Source organism: Juglans regia, chromosome 1 (assembly GCF_001411555.2).
Source record: "Juglans regia cultivar Chandler chromosome 1, Walnut 2.0, whole genome shotgun sequence".
In the NCBI taxonomy this organism is placed as follows: domain Eukaryota; kingdom Viridiplantae; phylum Streptophyta; class Magnoliopsida; order Fagales; family Juglandaceae; genus Juglans; species Juglans regia.
The window spans coordinates 2858990-2883283 of record NC_049901.1 but is presented as its reverse complement, the minus strand read 5'-3'; the positions used below and the strand labels follow the sequence as shown (position 1 = coordinate 2883283).

Below are 24294 nucleotides of genomic sequence, written 5' to 3'. Positions count from 1 at the left end.
GGTAAGTTTCTGCATTTGATAGACACTGTACGATTGTTCTAGGCTGGATAATATCTCCCTCTCTCTTTCTTTTTGATTTTTCTGATTTTCTTTTTTATCCAGAATATCTCGCTTTTCTTCACCAAAGTGATTGATTCCCCTGGTTGCTCTACGGATGGCCCACCCGTTCAAATAGAATTGAGTCATTGACAAAACTTCGCAGATTTTTTGCTTTCAAAATGGTAGGAGGGGATGATCGGTTATGTTTTTGTTTTTCTTCCATAGACAACTCTATTGACATATTATGGTATATGAGGCCAACGTACACTGACAATGACAATGACAATGAAGACGCTCAAATCAAGTCCAAACCGTCTGCAAATTCAGGGCAGGGTGATGATATATACAGGATGAGCAAGTCAATCGTTTTGAAAGAAGAAAAAAATATATATTATTAAAAAAATATTATTTTTCCGTTGATCATATATTTATTTATTTATTTATTTTTGCCTTTTACGCTGACACCATCATGAGCAACAATCGGTCTATATTCTACGGCGTAGAGTGTCAGGCTCTCAGCTAAAAAAGCAGGCCTGTTTCGCCCTTGCTTGTACTAAATTGGAAGGTCTGTGTTTTGAGGGTTTGGAATTGTGATACTCATCACGTGTATCCTGCACCAAAAATGTTCAAATCAGTTTTTCCTCTTAACAAAAATAGTTAATCTCTTTTTGGATTAAACAAACAAAAAGACTGAACATTGCACGTGAGGTACATTTGATATATGAGATGTGGTTGGCATCCGATGGAGACCCATTTCGCATCAAGAATAACAATATAACGTCAAGAGAGATCTGGGAAGCAATATGTCGGTATATATAATATATATATATATAATATATGTACCTAATAAAGATCGATTCTTTACGTTGTCTTCGTTTAATAAAAGAGTACATGTTCAATCTTCAAAAGGGTATTCTACCTTTACAAATTGGCATGGACCACTTTGGTTTAGTTTGCCAATTGAGTCTAGATTATGGGCTAGGGTCAAAGGAGACCGTGTCAATGACCTTGCCCTTGGGATCCAATTGGGTTTTAAGTTTGTAACTTGAGGTTTGTGTTATGGTGAAGCAACTTTTTTTTTTCAGCTTGAGCCCATGCGTATGCGTCCTTTTAGTTAGGGCTGTACAGAAATCGACGCAACCAGCTGCCACGAATGCGAACTGACCGGCTGCAACAGGAACCGGCCAAAACCAATGGAGAACCAGCTGACATGCGGTGGAATATTATAGAAACCAACGCTCAACGGTTCAGTCCCGATTTGAGACTGGGCCGGACCGCTGAACTAACTGATATCATAAAACTTTTTTTTTTAATATACACTAATCAAAACGACGTTGTTCCACTTAAGTTTAAATGAAACGGCGTCGTTTTATACCTATGTGTATACGATAAATAATAGAAACGACGCCGTTTGGTATTAAACTTTAAAAAAAAAAACTGAAACGACGTCTTTCACTTAAACTTGTATGGAACGGCGTCGTTTCGATATGGGGTCTTCTTCTTCCCCAACCTTCTTCTATTTCCTGATCTCTTCTGCAACTCTCTCTCTCTCTTTGTAGAATCTCGCCGATAGAGAAACCGATGCCAACCGAGAACCGCCTCAATCGATTTCCTCCTCTCCATCGACCGGTTACGGTCGGTTACTCTCCCAATTTTTCAGACGTCGGTCGGAGTCGGTTTTGTCCAAAAACCGCGCCCACAACGTCAGTTTTCAACCATACTTTTAATAAGTTTTTACGATGAGATGATATTAGATAATTTATAAATGATAGTAAATTAAGTAATTAATCATATTAAAAAAGTAATAAATAGTTTATGAATAGTAATAAATTGTTTATAAATAATAATGAATAGTAGTTAAGTAATTTTAAAACTACTTTACTTACTAAACACAATCTAATTAAGTGTTTTCTCATATTATGTGTAAAAGTGCACTGATGATACATATGCAATTATTTTCACTACCATTTACATAATTATATTTTAAAATGATAATATTTTTATAAATTAGTGTTATTTTTATAAGTTATTTTATATAAACGTCCCAAACTTAAAACATGACTGAAAAAAATTGTGTATGTATCATCTTTCTTTGTTTATTTCAACTATTATAAAAACGTTGTTATTATCTTACATCCGTACAAATAACTTTCATTTTTTTAAACAGACGTATATTAGCATTAATCAAATAGAGTTACAATCAACAGCTACAAGTGGCTAAAGAAAATGAGATATTCTATATACAGTCTTGAGTGAGTGATTACATGTACAATCTTATTGATAAATGAGGATAAAAGGAAAAAAAAATCATTTTAAAAATAATATTATTGTAATTTTAATTTTTTTTAAATATAATTATATGAGCTTATATGAACAGTCCCCATTTAAAGATTATATATAGACTAACTCAAAGAAAATTAGGGACCACCTCAATTAGAATGTATCGAGGTTAAGATCTAGAGCTACCTTTGCAAGACAATGAGCAATCTGATTGCCTTGTCTCTTCCACAAGCTCGTCCCAATAATTTCAGTAACATTCGTGAGGCAAGTACTTGAGTCTTGACCTCTGCGATCCCTCACAATAATGCCACTCCCCATCATATGCTTAGACTTATCTAAAGCAATATCCCAATTAATTTTCACATAAAATTCCTTAGGAGAATGCCAAGTGTTGATAACTAGGGAGGCTCTCCCGCTTTATGTGCTAGCTAGTCCCATTTGTCCTTGGAAATTGCCTGAGAAAAATAAATTTATAAATTAATATAATTTAAAATGATATATTAAATTATAAAATAAATCTAATATATTATACTTTTACCAAATATATTTGTGACTTTTATCTTTATTTATATTTTTTGACGGATATAGAGGCACGGTGCTTTGGCCAAAAAGAACTCCTAAATCGAGATGACGTGGCATACTCCCAACGCAAAACTACGAATTACGCGTAAGGGTGCGGCTACTCTGCCGCCCCTTCTTGACCGCTGGGCTTACCGCCTAGCGTAAAGTAGTTTTTTTTTTTTTTTTCTTTTCACATTTTTTTAATATATTTAAATACATTTAAAAAATAAAAAAATACATCAATACATTTAAAATCACTCCCTTAATCACTAAGTAAAAAAAAATAATAAGAAAAAAATAAAAAAAGACAAGCAGTCAAATAGAGGTGTCAAATAGAGTGGGCATAGTAGTGTTTTCCTTACGCGTAAAGTAATTGGAGAGCGGACCTAGAAACATCTTGGAACCTGCTACAGAATCTCGCCGAAAGGTGAAAGTTTTCTTTTAATCATTTTTTTAATAGTAAAAAGAATATTCTCTTAATAATTATTAAGTAAATTATTAAGAAAGTTGAGACCTCTAATTTCCAGAAAGATTCATTTCATTCATATGTGTATATTTTTTTTATCAGAGTGCGTACAAAGTTGCTTTATATACAAAACCTTTCTTAGCTGTAATTGGCTGATACATTAATAGAAAGTAACTTCCTATACACGTGTGCAAAGTATAAAGCACTAAACGACTAAGTCTTAATACTCCCCCTCAAGATGGACTATATATATTAACTAGTCCCATCTTGCCAATAAGGTGATTAAACTGATATAAACCAAGTGCCTTAGTAAGAACATCTGCTATCTGATGATTGGATGTTACATGGAAGAGCTTAATAATTCCAGCTTGCAACTTTTCTCGCACAACATGGCAATCCAACTCTATATGCTTTGTTCTTTCATGGTACACTGGGTTTGAAGAAATGTGAATCGCAGCTTGACTATCACAGTACATCAAAACAGGTTGAGAATGCACAATATTAAAATCTGCCAACAAGTTTTTCAGCCAAACAATTTCACAAACAGCTGCTACCATTGCTCTATACTCTGCTTCAGCAGAGGATCTGGAGATAGTGTGCTGCTTTTTCGATTTCCAACTAACCAAATTATCTCCCAAGAAAACAGTATAACCAGTCACAGATCTTCTAGTATCAGGACATGCTGCCCAGTCTGAATCTGTGTAAACCTTCAGTTGCAGATCAGTTGAAGAGGAGGAAAAAAATAAGCCCAAACCAATAGAGTTTTTAATGTACTGAACCACCCTATGAGCTGCTGCCATATGTGGTTTCCGTGGCTTGTGCATGAATTGACTTAACCTTTGAACTGAAAAAGCAATGTCTGGCCTTGTAATGGTCAGGTATATTAACCTTCCAATCAACCTTCTATATTGAGAAGGATTGGCTAATTCATCACCAGTATCTGCACTTAAAACCAAATTTTGTTCCATTGGAAAACAAACTGGTTTACATCCAAGCAATCCACAATCTTCTATTATGTCTAAGGAATATTTTCTTTGACATAGATGTATTCCCTTGGAGGACCTGGCAGCTTCTAGACCCAAAAAATACTTTAAAGGGCCTAAGTCCTTCAATTTAAAATGAGCATTAAGAGATCTTTTCAGAGAATCCATAGCTGAAATATTATTACTTGCAATCAAAATATCATCAACATAAACTAGTAACATGATGATTGAAGAACCCTCTTGTTTACTAAAAAGAGAGTAATCTGACTTGGATTGGGTGAAACCAGTGGCTAATAGAGTTGAAGAAAATTTTGCAAACCATTATCTTGAGGCTTGCTTTAAGCCATACAAAGACTTCTTGAGTTTACAAACCAAATTTTGCTCCCCCTTGCTGTCAAATCCAGGTGGTAAAGACATGTAAACTTCTTCATGTAAATCTCCATTCAAGAAGGCATTATTCACATCCATTTGAATAATATGCCAGTTCTTGACAGCAACTATAGACAAAAGTATTCGAACTGTGGTAAGCTTGGCCACAGGACTAAATGTATCATAATAATCAAAACCTTCTAATTGAGTATAGCCCTTGGCAACCAACCTAGCTTTGCACCTTTCCACACTACCATCAGACTTAAGTTTCACCTTATAAACCCACTTACAACCAACTGGGTGTTTACCATCAGGTAGAGAAACCAAGTCCCATGTACCATTGTCTTCCAAGGCTGAAATTTCAGATTGCATGGCAGTCCTCCACTCAGGATACAGAATAGCTTGAGAATATGTCTTGGGCTCAAGCAAAGTTGAAGTAGCAAGAACAAAAGCTTTGTGAGAAGGAGATAATCTTTCATAAGTCAGAAAGTTGCTGAGTGGATATGAAATACTCGAGGAAGAAGAACCAGCAGCTTGTTGATCATTGAAATAAGATGAGTGCAAGCTGGCTTGTTGACAGTGATAAGATTGTAGATAGGCAGGAGGATGTTTGGATCTATTTGATCTCCTAGGAAGATCAACTTGAGGAGTAGAGGAAGGAATAAAAGCATTATCTGAAATTAGAGTAGGTGAAGGAAGAAACATATTTGAGTTTGGAGCAGAAAATGGAATGGAACAATTAGGAGAATTGTTCTCAGATTGAAAAAAATAAGGATCTGAAGCAGATGAAGGTGTTGAGGAAGAAGTATCAAAAGGAAAAACTTCTTCATGGAATACTACATCTCTAGAGATGTAGCAAGTCTGAGTGTCTAGGTTTAAAAGTTTATAACCCTTAACACCAAAGGGATATCCTAGAAAAACAGACTTTATAGCTCTTGGTGAAAACTTGGATCGATTATGAGAGAGTGTTGAGCCAAAGCATAGACAGCCAAACACTCTCAAATGTGAAAAAGAAGGTGGTTTATGATATAAGAGTTCAAAAGGACTCTTATTCGAAAGAAGAGGAGTTGGGGTTCGATTAATAAGATATACTGCTGTAAGAATACTGTCTCCCCAGTAAGAAATAGGCAGTTTAGCATGAAATGAAAGAGACCTTGCCACATTGAGAATGTGTTGATGTTTGCGCTCCACAACAGAATTTTGTTGTGGAGTTGCAACACAACTCAATTGGTGAAGGACTCCTTTGGAAGCAAAGAAGTCTTTTAAAGCAAACTCAGGTCCATTATCAGACCTAATTGCCTTAATTTTGACTGAAAATTGTGTTTCAATGTGAAGAAAATAAGACTGCAAAAGAGGACCAGCCTCAGACTTTGATTTCATGAGGTACACCCAAGTGGCTCTAGAATAATCATCAACAATGGAAAGAAAGTACTTAAAACCATCATGAGTAGGAATAACCATGGGACCCCAAATATCACAATGTACTAAATCAAAAGAAGTATCACACTTATTATTGCCAACAGGAAAGGGCAAACGCTTTTGTTTAGCAAGAGGACAAGTAGTACATGAATCAAATTTAGAAGACAAACAAGGAATGTACTTATGCAAAAGTTGCAGCCTAGAAGAAGAAGGATGTCCTAATCTAAAGTGCCACAAGGCTACATCAGATTGAACAGAAAAACAATTATAGAAATGAGAAGTAGTAGGAGTTATAGAAAGGCTGGAAGTCACCAGTTTGTACAAGCCACCTTGCAATTCACCCATCCCAATCATCTTCCAAGTTGCCAAGTCCTGCAGAAAACACTTGTCAGCTTTAACAATTAGACAACAATTGAGAGACTGAGTCAATTTGCTGACTGAGATAAGGTTGAAAGAGAATGTAGGTACACATAACACATTGGTTAAAGTCAAGGCAGGGCTCAAAACTATATCACCAACGTGTGTAACTGCGGCATAGGAACCATTAGGCAACTTGACAGAAGTAGAAACAAGGTGAGGTGTGCTGGTATAAAGAGTGGAAGAACAAACCATGTGGTCTGAAGCACCACTATCAATTATCCAAGAACACAGAGGAACTGAGGTGTCAGCAGCACAAAAAATCTGAGAGTTACCTGAGAAATTAGGAACCAATGCCATGTTAACAGAGGGTGTAGTCGCAACAGATGAAGCTGGTTTCAGCAGAGCCATTAACTGTTGATATTGATCCATTGTGAAAGGCATATTGGATGGAATATCAGCAAGTACAGCAGAATGCTGAGTGACATTAGCAGAGGCTGAAATCTTGGATTTATCTCAAAACTTGTAATTAGGAGGATATCCATGAAGCTTAAAGCACTTATCCACTATGTGACCAACAAGACCACAGTGACTACAAAGAAGCTTACTGCGTGGATTACCCCTAAATGCCTTAAAATTAGTGTCTCCTTTAGTAGCTAGAGCTACTGATTCAACAGAGGCAAAAGAGGCACCTCGAGTGCTAATAAGTTTTTGTCTCTCTTCTTGGATGACAAGAGAGAATGCTTTATTAATAGAAGGTAAAGGATCCATCATCAAGATCTGACCCCTTACATTATCAAAAGCATCAGTAAGTCCCATAAGGAACTTCATGACATAGCTCTGGTGATGATATGCAGCAAAAATCTTAGTGGAATTACACTTGCAACCTTTACAATAACAGATAGGTAAGGGTTGGTAATTCAACAGTTCATCCCATAGGACCTTTAATTCTGTAAAATATGTACTAACATCAAGCTGTTCTTGACGTAGGGCAGAAATAGCAGTTTGTAACTCGAAGATTCGAGGTCCATTACCTTGTGAGAACCTCTCCTTCAACTCAAGCCACATCGCATTAGAAGAATTAACATATATCACACTTTGAGCAATCTTTGGAGACAAAGAATTAAGTAGCCATGAAAGCACAATTGTATCACACTTACTCCATGGAGAGAACATAGAATCATTCTCTGCTGGAGCAGGTAAAGATCCATCAATAAATCCAAGCTTGTTCCGTGCCTTCAACGAAATGAACATCGAACGTGACCAGGAATGATAATTGTTGTTGCTCAACTTCTCACTAACTAAAAAGACACCAGGATGATCAGCATTGGTGAGGAAATAAGGACTACGTGGATCAGATTCAACAGAAGAAGTAGAATCATCCATGAGCGGAAGAAGATGAGGAGAAATCAGAGGGAAGCCCTAATTTCTTCTGATACCATATTAAGAAAGTTGAGACCTCTAATTTCCAGAAAGATTCATTTCATTCATATGTGTATATTTTTTTTATCAGAGTGCGTACAAAGTTGCTTTATATACAAAACCTTTCTTAGCTGTAATTGGCTGATACATTAATAGAAAGTAACTTCCTATACACGTGTGCAAAGTATAAAGCACTAAACGACTAAGTCTTAATATAAATAAAAAATAAAAAATAAAATAAAATGCAATTCAATAGAAATTTTCTGTAGAATTTCTGTGGGAATGGTATTTTCCAGACATCTTTTAGGTGCTAAATCGGAAACCGCGTTGTTGTCGTCTTCGTGACTTCGTCCCAAAGTTGTCCAAAGCTATGTCTATAAAAATACGCCCGTTGCTCCTGTATCCCTCATCATATTACATTCAAAGAAAAATTCAGGGCGTGAAAGTACGCTTTCATTTCACAAATGGGAGGAGGAACCGAAGCTTTCCCAGATTTGGGTCAACACTGCCAGCACCCAGATTGCCATCAACTCGATTTTCTCCCTTTTAAATGCGACGGTTGTCGAAATGTACATACATACACTCCTTCATATCAGCTTCTTTTTCGTTAAATTTCTTGCCTTTCCCAATTCGATTGACGTTGAATAATGGGTTATTATATATTTATTCCGTTTTTTATTTTTTGTATTCGTAGGTCTTCTGTTTAGATCATAGATCGTACAAGAAGCACGAGTGGCCGAAATCTGACCACAACAGCAGAAAGGTTGTCGTTTGCGAGAATTGCGAGATGTCGATTGAGACAACGGGGCGGGATGGAGAGGACGAGAAGGTGATGTTGGAGAGGCACGAGAAGTCAGGGAGTTGCGACCCCAAGAAGAAGAACAAACCGACGTGCCCCGTAAGGCGTTGCAAAGAGATATTGACATTTTCGAATACAAATACGTGCAAGATTTGCCGGGTGAAGGTGTGCTTGAAGCATCGTTTCCCGGTCGACCATGCGTGCAAGCAGGCAAGGGTGTCTAGCGGGCCTTGGAATGGGAAATTCATGGCAGCTTTGGCTTCGAGGAACGCTGGGGATTGTGCCGACCGGATGATGAAAATGTTTTTAAAATAATTAATTATATACTATATCTATTATTAATATTTTTGGGTTGTTTTTAGAAGTTGTGAATTATTTTAAAAAGTGAAAAGTTATGAAAAATTTATGTTGGTTATAGTATTTTGTATTTGTTTACATGTCGTAAGCCTTTAACTAGTTTAGTATTATTAAGGCTTCTCATGTAAACTCATGGACTGGTTCGATCCACACCTCATCTAAAGAATGATTTTTGTTGATTTATGAAAAGATTTCTTCAAAAGGCGTGTAGCCAGCACCAAAGCGTGCATGTGTGAAGCACTACAATGCTTGGGGATCAAGGGCCGCAGCCAAGGCACATGCAGCGAGGTGCTGCAATGCTTGGGAAAATGGAAAATAAAACTCCATGCCATCCAGTTGAAACAGACGCAAGGCAAACAGTTGGACTAAGGTTGCGTTTGGATATTGAGCTGAGTTGAACTGAGTTCTTTATATATAGTAGTCAGTTGAGTGATAAAAAAAATTATGTGAGACCCATCTAAACTGAGTTAAAAGTATGTTTAGATATTAAGATTAATTTAATACTTTTATAAGAAATTTAAAAAGGTTGTGAGTCCCATGTATAAAGATGTTTTAAGTTAAAAAAATATTGTAGGTCCCATGTGTAAGAATGTTTTGAGTTGAGATGAGTTTAGTAATTTGAGAGTTGAGTATTTGAATTAACAGATTCAGTTTAAAATTAGACTGAACTCAGTTGAGTTCAGTAACCAAACGAAGCCCAAGTCCAATTGTTGTGTTGTATGGCAATAGACACAATATATATACATATTCCGAACAGTTTTCAGAAAAACGAGAAGTAATAATTTTTCATTCACAACCTTTGATCATTTATAAATAGACTCATTAGCCTGCCATTTGAGCATATCCTAAAAATCAATTTCGAATTCTCTCTCTCTATCTTTCTCTTCAAAAATTTTCACTTCTTCAAAACTTGTTAGAATCTGTTAGTTCTCAAGAGAACAGATTTCTAATTTCTTGGTTGAATAGTAAAATTTTAAGATATTAAGGATCTAATTTCGTGTGTGCATAACGTAATTAGGCAAACATATTTATTCTGGGCTTCATTGTATCTTTAAGATAAATTCACTTGTAACCCATATACATACCGTTATTCGTGAAAGCGAATATTATCTTAAAAAAAGTGACATTATAACGCACCTTAAAATAAATTTTTTTCGCTATTTATTATTTTGCACAACACCGGACGTGGCTCTCAGCCTTCTCCATCGAGTACGCCTTCATCCGTTAAAGCATATCGAGAGAATTTAGTTTTCAAAATGCATACTTTGTATCCCACAATTCATTTTCGCACGATGTTGAAAACTCGTTGTGCCACATTTGTAATCTCATTGTATCGTGCACTCTCTCTCCTTTTAAAATTATTAAAACAGGGCGTGTTTGACTTTGTGCTTTCTCAATCAGCTATCTAAGCCCAGGAGCTATTTTAACTTAACATCACAGTTTTTTAATATTAAGTAACTTAACATCATATTCACCGACTGTAATCAAAATCACATATACCTATATCGTGGTCGCAACATGATCAACCTATATTGGATTAATACGTGTGCAGTACTTATATGTGGAATTTTCTCTTGACCCCAAATGAAATTTTGAAGCAGTATGCAAAACAAACCTTTATAATAAATATTTTGATGCTTTAATGCAATCGTCAATAAATTATAACATTAAATACACCCGGTAAGCGTGTTAATATTATTTACTCAGATTTTTTAATATGAACCTTCTTAGAGATCTAAGAGAGACCTATTTCATGGTTATATCATAGTGTGTAAGGGGAACTCAATTCAATGAATGACAAAACAATGTTTGAAAATGATTAATAACCCCGATTCAAGATTAGTAACCTTGTTTCAAGTACTTCGCCAACAACAGGAGCTCAACTCGCTAATAAGATTTAGTGAAGATACTTGATGAGAGAGAGATCAAGTTAATTAGAGAGAGACCGAACTGCTGGAATTGGTGAGAGAAAAAGATCGAGCTGATGAGAGGAAGAATTCATTTTAAATCTGACGTGACGTGGACGATTGCACGCCGGTTATATCTAATGACTATATATAGAAGAATTTTTTTTTTTTTTTTAAGAATTATGATTATTATGGGCCATTAGTGATCGACAATCCTTTATTCTGCTCTAGTGCCCACTGTTTAATCAAAAAGTTAAAGAAAAGGAGCTCTCAATTCTCTCTTTTGGTCCAATAATTTTGTTTTTGTTGGCTAATCGTTTTGACTACTTGGGCATGGAGATCATCAAACTAGAGCCACCCAGAATACCACCGCCAGTTCTTGTAATCATTGCATACTTAGTAGGTAAGTTTCTGCATTTGATAGACACTGTACGAGTGTTCTAGGCTGGATAATATCTCCCTCTCTCTTTCTTTTTGATTTTTCTGATTTTCTTTTTGATCCAGAATATCTCGCTTTTCTTCACCAAAGTGATTGATTCCCTTGGTTGCTCTACGGATGGCACCCCTTCAAATAGAATTGAGTCATTGACAAAACTTAGCAGATTTTTTTCTTTCAAAATGGTAGGAGGGGATGATCGGTTATGTTTTTTTTTTTCTTCCATAGACAACTCTATTGACATATGGTATATGAGGCTAAACGTACAATGACAATGACAATGAAGAAGCTCAAATCAAGTCCAAACCCCGTCTGCAAATTTAGGGTGGAGTACTCCTACTCCTTAGAGTACTCTAATTGGATTAGTTAAAATTAAATGACAATTTTGATGAATATAAGAGAAATTTAACTTTTAATTATTCCATTCACATAAATTTCTACATTGAAATAACTATTTTTTCATTATATAATAATAAAATAATATAAGATGAATTTGATTTTGATTATTCACATTAAATCTCCACAGTAGATTATATATTTATTTATTATAGAGTAATGAATAACTAATAATTTCAAAAATATTTAATTTTTTTAATTATTAATTTATTTAATTTTATCATATTTTACTATTCTACTTATTATATGTTAATTAATAATCATATTCTTATTAAATTAATATATCACTAAGTCAAATTAATATATTAATTGTGAAAAAATATGTGATAGAAAGAAATTGAGAGATAAATAATTAATAAAATATGTATTTGATGTATGTACAGTAACCTTCAAATTTGAAAAAACTTTTGAAAGTCACTGTAGTCAAATTCTAAATATTTAGAATTTGACTAATCCAATGTGAGCATATTTTATTTTTTAATAGTTAAATACTGATTAGATTTATCTTTTAGTTAATCCAATGAGAGTACTCTACAAAATAAGAAATAGGGAAGAGGCCATTCAAATGAGACCGTGTCAATGACCTTGCCCTTTTTTTATTATAACTCGAGGTTTGTGTTATGGTGAATTAACTTTTTTTCAGCTGGAGCGCATGCGTATGCGTCCATTTAGTACGTTTTGATGATATAATTTATGAATAGTAGTAAATAAGTAACTAATAATATTAAATAAATAATAAATAATTTGTAAATAATAATAAATTATTTGTAAATAATAATAAATAGTAGTGATTTAATCCAAGACTACTTCACTTACCAAACACAATCAATTAAATGTTCTCCCATATTATGTGTAAAAGTGTACTGATAATACGGATGCAATTCTTTTCACAATACATAATTATATTTTAAAATGAGAATATTTTTATAAATTAGTGTTATTTTTATAAGTTATTTTATATAAATGTCTCAAACTTAAAATCATGATTGAAAAAAATTGTGTATATATGATTTTTCTTTTTTGTTTCAACTATTATAAAAACGTAGTTATTCTATTGCGTCCGTACAAAAAATTTCATTATTTTCTAAGAAAGTACAGCGAAAAAATACTTCAAACTCAACTTATAAAATTACTCTACAAATTTTTTCAAATTGACAAATTTCAAGCGTTTCCTCTTAGTAAAGTGTACTACGTAATATAAAACTAGAATAACACTTAACAAATCTATAATCTAAATATCTTATCAAGAGAGAACAAAAAAAGAGAGTTTTTGTATATTTCAAATGATGCCAAAACCAAACTTAGGAAGACTATTTATAATCCATCTACACACGACTGATCTTGAAGACAAGCCATTACATTGCAATCAAATTACAGACGTTGCAAGCTATAACAACATGTAACGTATGGCATTTAGCCATCCATTACAAGTCAAGTACCGTATGGTTTAATGCCATACGTTACTCTAAGCATGAAAGGAGGGGGTCAGCCCACGTGGGCACCCCTCCTGCTAATAATTTTAAACAGGCTTATATTAGCATTAATCAAATAGAGTTACAATGATTAGTCACAAGTGCTTAAAGATATGTTGAAAATCATAAAATTTAAAATTTAAAATTTAAAATTTAAAATTTAAAAATCAAAATTTAAGTTTCAAAAGAAAACTAACAAAATGAATCTTGTAAGTAAAAGTATAAATAAAACTATAAGTACATGTAGAATTACTCTTATACTTTTACCAAATATATTTATTGCTTTTACCTTTATTTATATTTTTAATGGATATAGAGGCACGATGCTTTGGGAATAGAGCGATACTACTCAGGCGGTAGAGTAACATTGCTCGTTTATTTTGTTAGTCATTTTTTGTTTTTTTTTTTTCTTTGCACATTTTTTTAATATATTTAGATATTTAAAAAAATAAAAAAATATATCAATATATTTAAAAACACTTTCTTTAAAAATAAAATAAAATAAAATAAAAATCTCAACGATACACTGTGCGGTCAACTACTGGCAGCGCTTTTGTCTTGGGAATAAAGAACTCCTACCTCGAGTTGACGTGGCATACTCCCAACCCAAAACTACGAATTACGCGTAAAGCTATTGGACGGCGGACCTAGAAACATCTTTTAGGTGCTAAATCCGAAACCGAGTTGGAGTTGTCTTCCTCCCCAAGTCGTCCAAAGCTATATAAACATACGCCCGTTCCTCCTGTATCGCTCATCATATTACATTCAAAGAAAAATTCGGGGCGAGAAAGATACACATTCATTTCATATATGGGAGGAGGAACCGAAGCTTTCCCAGATTTGGGTCAACACTGCCAGCACCCAGATTGCCATCAACTCGATTTTCTCCCTTTTAAATGCGACGGTTGTCGAAAGGTACATACTCTCCTTCATATCAGCCTCTTTTTCGTTAAATTTCTCGCCTTTCCCAATTCGATTGACGTTGAATAATGGGTTATTATATATTTATTCCCTTTTTCTCTTTTTTTTGGGTATTCGTAGGTGTTTTGTTTAGATCATAGATCGTACAAGAAGCACGAGTGTCCGAAATCCGACCACAACAGCAGAAAGGTTGTCGTTTGCGAGAATTGCTCGATGTCGATTGAGACAACCGGGCGGGATGGAGAGGACGAGAAGGTGATGTTGGAGAGGCACGAGAAGTCAGGGAGTTGCGACCCCAAGAAGAAGAACAAACCGACGTGCCCCGTAAGGCGTTGCAAAGAGATATTGACGTTTTCGAATACAAATACGTGCAAGATTTGCCAGGTGAAGGTGTGCTTGAAGCATCGTTTCCCGGTCGACCATGCGTGCAAGCAGGCAAGGGCGTCTAGCGGGCCGTGGAATGGGAAATTCTTGGCGGCTTTGGCTTCGAGGAACGCCGGGGATTGTGCCAGGACCGGACGTGGCTCCCCGTCTTCTTCATCGAGTACCCCTTCATCCGTTAAAGCATATTGAGAGAATTTAGTTTTCAAAATGCATACTTTGTATCCCACAATTCATTTTCGCACGATGTTGGAAACTCGTTGTGCCACATTTGTAATCTCATTGTATCACGCACTCTCTCTCTTTTTAAAATTATTAAAACAGGACGTGTTTGACTTTGTGCTTTCAATAATCTCAATCAGCTATCTATCTAACCCCAGGAGCTATTTTAACTTAACATCACATTTTTTTAATATTAAGTAACTTAACATCGTATTCATCGACTGTTGTCAAAATCACATATACCTATATATCGTGGTCGCAACATGATCAACCTATATTGGATTAATACGTGTGCAGTACTTATAGGTGGAATTTTCTCTTGACCCCAAATGAAATTTTGAAGCAGTATGCAAAACAAACCTTTATAATAAATATTTTGAGCTTTAATGCAGTCGTCAATAAATTATAACATTAAATACACTCGATAAGCTTGTTAATATTATTTACTCAGATTTTTTAATATGAATCTTCTTAGAGATCTAAGAGACCTATTTCACAGTTATATCATAGTGTATAAGGCGAACTCAATTCAATGAATGACAAAACAACTTTTGAAAAGGATTAGTAATCCCGATTCAAGATTAGTAACCTTGTTTCAAGTACTTCGCTAACAGCAGGAGCTCAACTAGCTAATAAGATTTAGATTTCGGCTAAAAGTGTGATTGGCATAAGTCACAGTCTCCAAAACGGAGGTTTGAAGTTCGAAACCTCCGTCCCCAAAAAGAAAAAAAAAAAAGTTTGAAAGGAAAAAATTATAAATAATTTGACTAACTTATATATCAAAAATTATATCAGAGTATTAATCTTGAGAACTTTATTAAAAATTAATTTTGATTCTAGGTCCTTAATACTAAATTTACAAAGAGAATTAAATTAAAAATAAAAATCCCCATAAAATAAAAAATATTGACACGAACATTTAAATTTTTTAATATTTTTTAAAATTTTTAATAGCCCAAAAAAAAAAAAAAGTTCCAAAGAAAGCATCATTTGCTCGGGTAGTCTAATCACGAGGCCCCCGACTTTACAATAAAAATTTCACCTATTTCTTTTCTCAGAAAATACTTGGATCCAGTTTCAATAAAAATTGAATACTTTAAATAAGAGACACGTGTATGTCAAAAGTCACACGTGTCAAGCCAAGTCACTTTTAGTATTGGCTGCATTTACCCGCAAGGCAGCTCTGCGCCTAAAAGACCATACGGGGGGGGAGGGGGAGTGGCCGAGTGGGGATGCAATTAACAGACGGCTTTACCGAAACAGACATCGTGACAAAAAACTACTGAGAAGCATCTGAATAAAATGAAGAAAAATTTTGGGAGGGGGGACGGAAAAGCCAGATATGGTTATTGATTAGTATAAAATATACATACAATGATGATTCTCTCTCATTCTTAGCCAAAATACAAGTGATGCCTGCTTAAACGAGTGATTATGATACACTAAATCATGTTACATATTTGCTGTCGATTCTCTGATCTCTTCCAAGGAGATTGTCTGCAATGGCAATACAACGTTAATTCACATTAGACAAGAAACAAAATTCTAATTACAGCATGTCTACTTATGATAATGCTAATTGGAAGAAGTTTAGTAGTAGTAGTAGTAGTTGCAATAGTTGTGTGTGGAAGGACGAGCAACCATGCATGCCTACACATGCTTGCATCTGTCTAATTTTGAGTTGTTCTGGCCTCATTTGCATTCAAAACCAATCTCAATTCATCTCATCTCATCATTACAACATTCCCAAATTCTCACACAAAATATAATAAACAATTCAACTTTTTCAAATCCCAAAACCACTTTTCTAAATTTTCACACAAAACATAAGAAATAATTCAACTTTTATTCTACTATTCATAAACCATCTCTACCCATCTCAACTCATCTCTGAATCCAAACCACTCATAATGGCAATCTAGCATCATATACAAGACAAATCCCACTTGAAAAAAGCCATTTAATATCTACCTCCTATTGATATCGTTATAATGTGCCCCATCAAAATCTGGTGAATAAAAGAGTGTAAATAACTACCTGTTCCTTGCCAGCAAAATCATTGTCGGGAGTGAGAAAGAGCATGCAGTGGCACTCCTTCCTGCCAAAGGAAATATAACATTTTAATTTGCAAGACAGATTGATATAAATGAACATATGTAATTGAAGATAATGATGATCTGCGATAGCTCACAGATTCTCATGTTTAAGACTTATGTGATTTGATAAGCTTACGATTTCAAGCCCTGTTCAATAGAAAAACTTTTGATCTTTTAATAGCAGTATATTTTACAATCTAAACAAATCGACACCCATGCTTGATATTTCAGAATGCAGACTTTCAAGCAATGATTAATTCCTGAAAGAACATATCATAGCAGATCACTATAAGGTTGGAAATGTTTATAAACTATACACAATGCAGCTGTAGCCTAGACATAAGATATACTAGCATTAACAAATTAATAAGGATTCTGTCATTAGTTGATTTTATCTCTCTGACAAAGATGATCAAGATGAAAATTATTGCATAAGACTCTGTGAAGCCATACAGATATCTCGCCCATATACCTTACAAATAACTGACATTATAATTTGCCAACTAAGTTGATTTGGAGCAAATCCACATTTCAATAAGATTTAACAAAGTCTGCCATACATGCTGGCACCCACATCCCAAATTAGGACAGCTAGTGAGTGCCCTCAATGGACTTTCACTTTAGGCTGTAAATAATACTTCAATAACAGGAGTTTTGTGACCTGAAGCTTTCACTTGTTCTCTCGGGTGACACTTCCACCTAACAACTTAATGTTCCCAACGAGACTAATGACTAAAACCTTGCACTGGCTATCAGCTACAAGTAATCCCAATGAACTTAAACCGCTAGTGTTTTTCAAACAATTCAATACAATATCTTCTCCAAACTCTTCTCGCAATATATATGCTGTCTCAGACTCTCAGTGTTTAATCTAAGCACATATCTTCTGTAAGATTATTTGCCAACACTATCTTCCTTAGCTAGCTCAATTGACATCCAGAGTCTGTTCTCTTCCCACTTCTAACTCCATGTGATTGCATTTCATTGAATCTAATTGTGTCTCTTACTCGACCTTGTAGCTAGACTAACCCAAACTCCACGCCATGGGGTTTGAGCCAACGTAAGGCAAAGTTTCTGTACTTGAAAGTGCACTTATATTCTCTCTAATGATTCTTATCGTTTACACATCCTGGATCAAGTTAGCATGTGTGTTCATGCCTCAATATACATATACAACATCAATTTCTTTTCATGGCCCAAAAATCCTATCTCATGCCTTCTCTTAGTTAAGAAAGTGCACGCAGAAAACTTCACACTTCTCTTGGAACCATATAATCATTTACCAACATTAATTAATTCCCTTGTCCTCACTGGCCAGAAGATTAAGGATAGCTCACAAATGAACCATAGCAGCTTATTCAATTTCAAAATTCCTTTCAAGAAAAATTCAAATATATCAGTGGCCATGAAGCTCCGATATTGTATGACAAACGCTTGCAAAGTATAATTTTGATTTCTTTATTAGACGTTTGGCAACAGCAAACAATCATCCATGAAAAACTCATAATGAGCATGGGCACAATTATGGTCATAAGGATTTCAACTATGTTAAATCCAAATCCACAACAATCAAAAAGAAAATATGTCAGTTAATTTGTTGCATTTGATTTCAAAATAATAAAAACATCTCTACCTTTCTCTCATAGGGACACATGGACAGTTCCAGAACCCCTGCCCAGCCTCAGCAGGTTTGTCATCGTAATGCCTGATAAAAAATAGGCGCATGCATGGATTATGATCTGGATTAATATAACCCGATATGGAACTCATGATCCAGTTAGGAATTCCACCGGACAGATAGTACAAAGAGAAAAATATCAAGGAAAAACAAGAATAAAAGAGCAAATATTTACCGGCAAGGGCAAAGTGGTGCACCCAATGAATCTTTGTGGTCAGCCAATCCCTGAGTAAATATGCAGGTGAATTTTTTTACATGTAATACACAAAATGACATTTGACAAACTAACAAAAAGATAAACACAATATAAAGAGAAAAATATAGAAAAGTAGAAAATAGCACAGTGAGTTCAATATTAAAAATCCGATTGGAAAAGACTATCATATTTAATTGTGTGCATTCTTATTCAGGAAAAATCTAAATATTAGCAATATCTGTTCTCACCAACCATCAGACAAGGTCACAACTGTGCATCAGTCTACAACTTATATCTGACTAATAAAGAAAACTCAACATATTCTTCATTCCGCCTAATTTCTAAGAGATGGATAAGATATAGATATGAATCCATAACATTCTTTCCTAAAAATAATATATAGATACATATATATACATACAGATATCCCCATCCGCATGTATATACACATGGTATGAGCTAATGTTTTGATCATGAATTGCTCCAACACTTAACAAAACATACCGAAATCTGGGAGATGAAAAACAGACTATAATTTGATATATTCTTCTCCCTCGCATCATTCAAAACCATCTGATAGAATTTTATTAAAAACGTTTGGACGTCAACGGACATCAGATGGCAGAGGAAATCAACACATGAAAATTAAAAGGGGATGCTAAACTCCTACAAATTGATGACCCTTATAGACAAGCCAAAAAAAGGCCTGAACATGAACATGTCGAGACATTAAAACTTTTAACTAGAGGAGAGCAAACTCATAGATAAGCAATAAGGTTCAAAAGCAATTTCTCCAGAGTAGAATAGTACAATAGTTTAGAATCCATTTAGTAATATTTACACCAGAAAAATTATTTTCAATTGACCAGAAAGTAAGCTACTGCAGGTAAATTTGAGGAACAACATAAATCAACCATTTGTGATCTTTTTTTTTTTTTAAATAAAAAAAAAAAAACCAGGTTGAGGAAGCTTATGATTCCTACCCAATTTCCACCAAAGAGTTTCGTACATATATGATAAAAAAAATCACAAATTCAATATTAATTGTCACAAAAGTGTGGCAAATCCGATCCAGATATACCTTGATAACAACAGAAGTCACTCCCTTGTCCACACAGAAGTATGTTCCGGACTTCCGAGCATACTGCTCGGAGAACTTCCTCATTATCTCAACAGACTTATCTGAAGGTTCCACTGAAAGAACAAACCAATTCGAATCAGTGTTAATCAGATTCAATTACAGCACAGCACGTTCTCAAGGCTTCCAGAAATGATGGTTTGGGGCCTCTAGGTTATGCTTATAGCAGAAAACAAAGTCAAATTCAGTGCGAGTTTTGATGCAAAAATTGAATGAATTATTCCAAGCAATTAATCAAGAGAAATAATATTTAGAGGTCCTGGTTACCTTTGGCTCGAACGACGAGGCGGTGGCGAGAGCCTCCGAGAGGAGACGTGAACGACGGAATGCCAACGGCGAAAGAGGACGACGAGGCTTGAGCTTGAAGAGTCATGCCGGCCAACGATTACTGCCTCTGCAATCACGACGAGGGAACGGCTCTAGTTCCTGAGAGAAAGAGAGAACTCTGCGATATTTTTGCTTCGCTTACTAATTTTTATTTTAAAGCAGTGCCCGCCACTCGTTATGAATATCGGTCTAGAAATTACGCGAACCACTGAACTCTCTGTGTCTTGGGCCTATTTGAGGAGCTATGTAGGAATTTCTTAAAATTGTCGGCCCGTTGAAGAATAAAATAAAATATAAATATTCTTTTTTTTTTTTTTAATATTATCATTCAGGTCTTTTTAAATATAGAAACGGTTTTATTTCATCTCATCTTATTATTATAATTTTTTTAAATTTTTACATAAAATATAATAAATAATTCAACTTTTTAAATTTTAAAATAATAATAATATTAAAAAATAATATATATATATATATATAGAGAGAGAGAGAGAGAGAGGGTGCATATATCAGCCATTCATGATTTTGGGGTGGGGAGCTAGGGGACTTGTAGTTATAACCACCTGTATATAGTTTGGGTGGGTAATTACACCAAGTTTTGAAGAGCTCTAGGGATATTTAACGTACGTGGTTTGTCTTGGAGGAGATGATGATGCTCCCGTTGAAGGGCCAGTAGCAGCTTAATTTGCTGTACACGTACTACGTGCTTTGTCTTGGGAGAAGATTCTGACACATATCTAATTGCAAATTCCCTGAACCATCTCCTATCATGCAGCTAGCTAGCATGCATGGTCAAACGCAGCCCTTCCTATTCATTCTCTCTATTTATTTTCGACTTCTTCTTTTGGTCAAACAACTACTCATTCCTCGATCTAAATTTGAAACAGGTTAAGTTTGAACTGCAGGTAGGTCATCGCGAGAAGCCCAAACAGTCCTGATGTTGAGGTGAGCCCAATACTTGCATATATAATGAGGTGAGAGCCAGCCCAAAAGGCCTCTCGATCGATGAACTGATACCCTTAGCAATAGCTAACACTGTTCTTTGTATATAGTGATTATAAATAACCGCACGAGTGTATGCTCCTACCTATTTCTCCTTCACAAGGAGAATTGCTATGGTCATAAATTGATTCTATAAAATTAAATTTTACATGATAAGTATATGTAATTTATAATCTAATGTATTACGTATTTTAAACCACGTCAATTTATAAATTTATTTTTATGAGATTTCTTTATAGATAAAAGCATTTATCTGATAAAATGCTCAACAATGATATGGTATGTTAACAATGGCACCGTATATATATTTATATTTATATATATATAATAAGCTTCGATCCTGTCATGACGAGATGTGCGGCACAAGACATGATTAAGGGCAAACCTCATGTGCCAAAGTCTTCCATTTTAGTTACGGTACTGCATGGTGTCAACAAATTAAGATGGACAAATTAAAAGTCAGAAACTGATGTTTACGGGCTTCTTGAAAACCAAAAAAACAATAATAATAATAACACTGGAAATGTTGCCTGCTCATCAATCTCATGTCCCAATTCTCTGGACATGTGAATTAAGAGTACTTGATTACAATTTACATCGATCAATACAACACATAAAAGAGCATCATATATATATATATATATATATATATATATATATTGCTTGCATTTAGTTAATGAGCATCATCATTTTTCCTTTCTCCTCACTAGCTAGTTATGTATTTGCCATAAATCATAACTACACATTTTCAAAACCATTATAGCTACTAGCTAGCGACCTAGATTGCCACGTACCAGATTCCAAATAAGTTTATTATTTTTTAGAACAATTTGTCTCACATTTAATCTTGTTTTTTATTAAAAAAAATAATAATTATTTACATCTAATACCGACAAAGAATGAATGAAAAGAACAATTACTTTCTTCTTCATCATTATTACAAGTACTAGAGGCTATTAATAAGGCTATACACTGATGGGTTCAGCGTCGATTTTAGTACCAAACTGAGATTCCACCAATGTCTATCATGAGTCTATTAAACCGGTTGAAACGATCGATTGGGAAGAAAAAACCGATCATATTAATCTCAACGTGCATCGGTGCTGTCTTTGGTCTATCGTCAGATCTTCTGTAAAAGATGAGAAACTGAGGAAGAAGAAGACATGTCACGCCATCGATCGTCTGCCATGGGAGTTTAGAAGAAAGCTGTAGACGAGAGAGGAATTGAGGAAGAAGAAGACACGGTGAAAAAGAACAAGAAGAAAGGAGGTTATTAATCCATTTTGAAACAGGAGGCACCGTTCTATTATATATATTTTTAACTTCTAGGCCAGTTTCGCGGTTTTATATACATATATTAAAAAAAAAAAAAACCGGATCGGCCGGTTCAATGGTTTCCTAGGGTTCAAACCGGTGCCGAACCACAAATATTGATTTTTCCTCAAATCCTCTCACCCGCCAACCGGTTCCAGCCAATTTCGTACTTCGACAGCCGGTCTAATCGATTCCTTGCCAATTCTATCAGTTCCTATACACCCCTAGCGATTAATATGAATTCGTTTAACTTCATATATTAATAAAAGTTTTCTCCATGCACGTATAATATATATGTATATATTATGGAGCTTGTAGATTTAGAATTTAAAATTTTTACAAATCATTTGATACAAGTGATTAGGCATTGCCATAATTTTCTAGAAAATGAAAACCACAAAATGTTGTAGGTTCATGAAAATATCACCAGTACCTGAATCTGACATGCATCAAATGATCTGACATGCATCTATGTATATACAGTACCTGCAAAACCACTACTCCCTCCAGGCTCCGGGAAGATAAATTAGCTAGGACGAAAGAAAAATAAGGAATCATACCGCAACAGAACAAAGGAAAGAAAAGGAAAATATATATTAACCGGAAAGTTCCAGTGTCAAGATTGTAATGCCTTCTCCTTAACAATTACAGTCATGTGCTATATATATAATATATATGTGCTCGCAATCAGCGAGATAGACTAATTGAGCATGCGATGTCTTTTAGGTGCATGTATAGGAATTAATTAGAAGACGGGCAGTCAACTGGTAGTAGTAGTACTACTACTAGAACATGATTAACATTAATGCGGACCACATGATTCACGCAGTAACTTTTGCAGATAGATAGAGGCCAGAGGGTTATTTTATCTTTAATTGTTTTACTAGAAGACTCGTGAGTAATAAACCAAACAAAGACCTAAATTCAAGGCTTCAACCACGTACGCCAAAGAAAAAGCTGAAGAAATTAAGGCTCATGCATTGAAATCAAAGACACTAAACCATAAGTATTCAAAGTATATATTCTAGATCACAGCAAAAGCGCCATTTCTTACCGTATAATATGCGTATATATATATCATGTGTACATCATGCATGTTTACATGTATGTGATGATCATAATAATTTCAGGCCGGCCGTAGCTAAAACATTTGATCATTCAATTGATATTGAAGAGTCAAAACCCAATTTGTTCCAAGTATTCGTGTACGTACAACTTATATATTCTCTTACTTACATGTGCGTATACGCGTACACATTAATGTAGATCCAGAAATACAATTAGCAGTACTGTAAATGAATATCATGTATATAAGATCGAGGTTCATCAAACATCATCATGAGCACTTTGCATGGCACGGCAAGCAGCTAATTTTATCATTCTAAATCCAAGGATAATTCCATAACGTACGTGGTAAAAGCTAGCTAGATAGGAGACGTTGATCTTAGGATATCCATAAGAAGGGGGAAAAAGTTTAAAGCAAAACAAGTTCGATCCGGCCATAACATGCATCTCGTAGATCCGCTTGAGATAAACCAAGCTAAAATCAGTAGGCAAATATAGACTAGAGTACTCCCTTTCACACCTTAGACGATAATCATGAAGTTCTTCAAGCTGGTAAGATCATATGTTTCATTTCGATTATCATAAGCCAAATCCAGAAATTTATGTTAAACCTGAACAGTACTATCGACATAACAAACACAAGGAAAACCACACGGCTCAAGACGAGAGAGAGAGAGAGAGAGAGAGCAAA

The 24294-nt window shown here is 34.9% G+C and overlaps 3 protein-coding genes across 4 annotated transcripts; 2 read left to right on the top strand and 1 right to left on the bottom strand.

Annotated features, from left to right (window-relative positions):
• The first annotated feature begins 8310 nt into the window (after positions 1–8310).
• LOC108992805 (zinc finger AN1 domain-containing stress-associated protein 12-like) lies at positions 8311–9012 on the top strand. 2 transcript variants are annotated; one of them, XM_018967450.2, is made up of 2 exons: positions 8311–8465; positions 8591–9012. In XM_018967450.2, the coding sequence occupies exons 1-2, from the start codon at positions 8361–8363 to the stop codon at positions 9008–9010; spliced, it is 525 nt and encodes a 174-aa protein (XP_018822995.2). In that variant the 5' UTR covers positions 8311–8360; the 3' UTR covers positions 9011–9012. The 2 variants fall into 2 exon arrangements, with proteins under 2 accessions (XP_018822995.2, XP_035539167.1); XM_035683274.1 differs by having other exon boundaries at positions 8437–8465; positions 8604–9012.
• Positions 9013–13954: 4942 nt separating this feature from the next.
• On the top strand, positions 13955–14909 carry LOC108992776 (zinc finger AN1 domain-containing stress-associated protein 12-like). The gene is made up of 2 exons (XM_018967419.2): positions 13955–14178; positions 14305–14909. The coding sequence occupies exons 1-2, from the start codon at positions 14074–14076 to the stop codon at positions 14755–14757; spliced, it is 558 nt and encodes a 185-aa protein (XP_018822964.1). The 5' UTR covers positions 13955–14073; the 3' UTR covers positions 14758–14909.
• A 1176-nt stretch (positions 14910–16085) lies between these two features.
• On the bottom strand, positions 16086–20408 carry LOC108992882 (ferredoxin-thioredoxin reductase catalytic chain, chloroplastic). Its single transcript, XM_018967592.2, has 6 exons — positions 20163–20408; positions 19839–19951; positions 18737–18786; positions 18517–18588; positions 16825–16885; positions 16086–16284 (listed from the first exon to the last, which is right to left on the bottom strand). Exons 1-6 carry the CDS (start codon positions 20266–20268, stop codon positions 16240–16242), a joined length of 447 nt encoding a protein of 148 aa, XP_018823137.1. The 5' UTR covers positions 20269–20408; the 3' UTR covers positions 16086–16239.
• Between the last annotated feature and the right edge of the window lie 3886 nt (positions 20409–24294).

Coding starts and splice junctions, on each gene's coding strand:
- LOC108992805 (XM_018967450.2), top strand. CDS start 8,361: ATGGGAGGAGGAACCGAAGCTTTCCCAGATTTGGGTCAACACTGCCAG. Junction 8,466..8,590: donor AATGCGACGGTTGTCGAAAT/GTACATACATAC, acceptor TTGTATTCGTAG/GTCTTCTGTTTAGATCATAG.
- LOC108992776 (XM_018967419.2), top strand. CDS start 14,074: ATGGGAGGAGGAACCGAAGCTTTCCCAGATTTGGGTCAACACTGCCAG. Junction 14,179..14,304: donor AATGCGACGGTTGTCGAAAG/GTACATACTCTC, acceptor GGGTATTCGTAG/GTGTTTTGTTTAGATCATAG.
- LOC108992882 (XM_018967592.2), bottom strand. CDS start 20,268: ATGACTCTTCAAGCTCAAGCCTCGTCGTCCTCTTTCGCCGTTGGCATT. Junction 19,952..20,162: donor CCTCGTCGTTCGAGCCAAAG/GTAACCAGGACC, acceptor TTGTTCTTTCAG/TGGAACCTTCAGATAAGTCT. Junction 18,589..18,736: donor GCACCACTTTGCCCTTGCCG/GTAAATATTTGC, acceptor ATTTTTTATCAG/GCATTACGATGACAAACCTG.